General features: G+C 35.0%; 1 protein-coding gene across 2 annotated transcripts in view; it reads left to right on the top strand.

The window, feature by feature from the left end:
• LOC128885435 (protein qui-1) overlaps positions 1-2330 on the top strand; it is a 38381-nt gene that overhangs the window by 25508 nt on the left and 10543 nt on the right. For both annotated transcript variants that reach the window (XM_054139484.1, XM_054139483.1), the window contains exons 12-13: positions 171-411; positions 1592-1775. In XM_054139484.1, the coding sequence (XP_053995459.1) occupies positions 171-411; positions 1592-1775 (425 nt within the window). The remainder of the gene's footprint in view (positions 1-170; positions 412-1591; positions 1776-2330) is intronic.

Here is a 2330-nt window from a genome sequence, read left to right as displayed (position 1 = left end):
CTCTAGAGCCTCAATTTTTACTTCGTTTTGAGGATTTGTTTTTTTTTTAATCTATAAGGAATTTTTAGAAAGGGTTTTGCACTTATTTTCGTAGCAAAGTATTATTTATTTGCAGAATTAAATACTTCTTCTTTGTTAGAATTAATTCATTTGCTTTGTTAAATTTTAAGGTTAGCAAAATGGTAACAGCAGCAATGGCTTGGTGTGATGGTTACACTGCTCCGCTATTGGTGCCATTGAATAGCTGGCTTCAACCACCTTTACCTCTTCAAATACGCAGTTTATCTTGCCCGCAAGGAGTGAAACTCGTCGAGGCTGCACCTTCCGGACAGCACGTTATCGTTGTTCCTTTCCAAGGAGATGCTCAACTCTGGCATGTGATGTCAGGCCAGTTGGTCCATACCTTCTCTGGTAACTGTCTTATTATATCGAACGAAAAATCTCTTATTGTTTCGCGAGCTACCTTTAAGCCTACCATAATTACATTTTCGAAAACAATAGGCTACTAATTTAGTTTAGAATTACGCATCACGACCGTTTCAGCGCACGGCTAACACGCAAACTATTAGCGCCACGGTGAAACACGACCACAACAAAATGGTGTTACAAAAGGGTTTTTCGATGAGAACGATAAGGATGTTAAAATTAAATAAATCAACAACCATTTAAGATGGAACATGTTTCTTTGCTAATGGGGCATAAAAAAAGTGTAAAATATTAGGGGTATCTTTTCCGGCGTTTTTATAAAAATATGACTTTAAACATTTACAGGTTACTAGATATATAAAAACATTCAAGTTCCGAACAGAAGATGTTGTAGCTGCGAGCGTTACGGCGCAGGTTCATATTCTAGAGTTCGTGGGTTCGAGACTTGCCAATAGAAAAGATTTTTTTTCTCCTACTGCATTTCTATTTCTTATTCCTTTCTTTACTCACTGCTATATAAATAATATATAAGAATTATAGTACTCACTGCTACATAAAAAATACGTAAGAATTATAGTACTCGCTGCTATATAAATAATATTTAAGAATTATAAAGCATAGGATGCGGACTACAATTTTTAATAACACGTATTTTATTAATTAACTTATTTTTTATTAATAACAAATGTGGCTAAAGCGTTTATTAAACTAAAATTCGTTTTTTAATAATTATGTATTTGGCTACTGAATATACATATATATACATATATGCGCAGAAATTGCAAATAATATAAATGTGAACATTATATTATAATTCTTATATATTATTTATATAGCAGTGAGTAAAAAAAGGAATAAGAAATAGAAATGCAGTTGGAAAAAAAATGCGTTCCCATTGGCGAAAGTCTCGAACCCACGAACTCTAGAACAAGAACCTGCGGCGTAACGTTCACAGTTAAAATAATTTCTGTTGACAATTAGAATGTTTTTATATATCTAGGAACTTGTGTTAGCATGCTCGGCGTGCGTTGAAACGGTTGTGCTAGTCAGCCCTGATTTATTCGTGATTCTTTCCTCGTTGTACAAAATGAAATCAATCCCATCACGTCGTCGTCATGTCTCTTCGGGGTGAGCTAATGCAACGCTTTGTACGCAATCATTTCAGGACATTTGGGTCCAATCTCGTGCTTAGCTGTAACACAACACTCACAGTATTTGCTGACAGGCTCTGAGGACACGTCGATTATAGTGTGGAATATGAAGACGCTATCTTTGTCGTTGCGAATCCAGGAACACATCGCTCCAGTTTTGTGTTTGACCACGGCGCTCACGAATTTTGTGATTGTCAGGTTCACGATTTTATCTCATATCATTCGTTCACAATTCCTTTCTGATTAGAATAAACTATGTAGTTTTTCATTCCTAGGAGAATTGACACTTTTGATTTTATACTCTTTATATTATGATTATATTGCTGTAGTATATTATATAAATATTTCGCAGCGTTTTGTTTATTTCTGTTACTGTTTTAATAGGGTCACCTTACCAGGTAGATCTTAAAGATTCCATTACCTTGGAATACAACAAAAAGATCGACTTCCGTTTTAAAAAATGGCCGCCATGAAGAAATGTCGTAAGTGGCGCCATCTGTAATTGAATTGATATCTCCATCTTCTGTCCTCCTCGGAACCATGAAACTTTTGTTTGAAACATATTTTGCTAAAACACCATGTTTTCGAGTTATGGTGTACAAGTTAAAATAGGACACTTTGTATATATTATACAGGGTGCCCTAAAATGTTGGAGTTCCTTGAAAGGATTGTTTTAGAGACTGATTTGAAACATTTTCGGTAAAGAAAACGTTGTTTCAATCACTTCCCAAACCACCCATTTCTAGAAACTCC

Source organism: Hylaeus anthracinus, unplaced genomic scaffold, assembly GCF_026225885.1.
Source record: "Hylaeus anthracinus isolate JK02 unplaced genomic scaffold, UHH_iyHylAnth1.0_haploid 11981, whole genome shotgun sequence".
NCBI lineage: Eukaryota > Metazoa > Arthropoda > Insecta > Hymenoptera > Colletidae > Hylaeus > Hylaeus anthracinus.
This window is presented reverse-complemented; position numbering and strand designations above follow the sequence as displayed.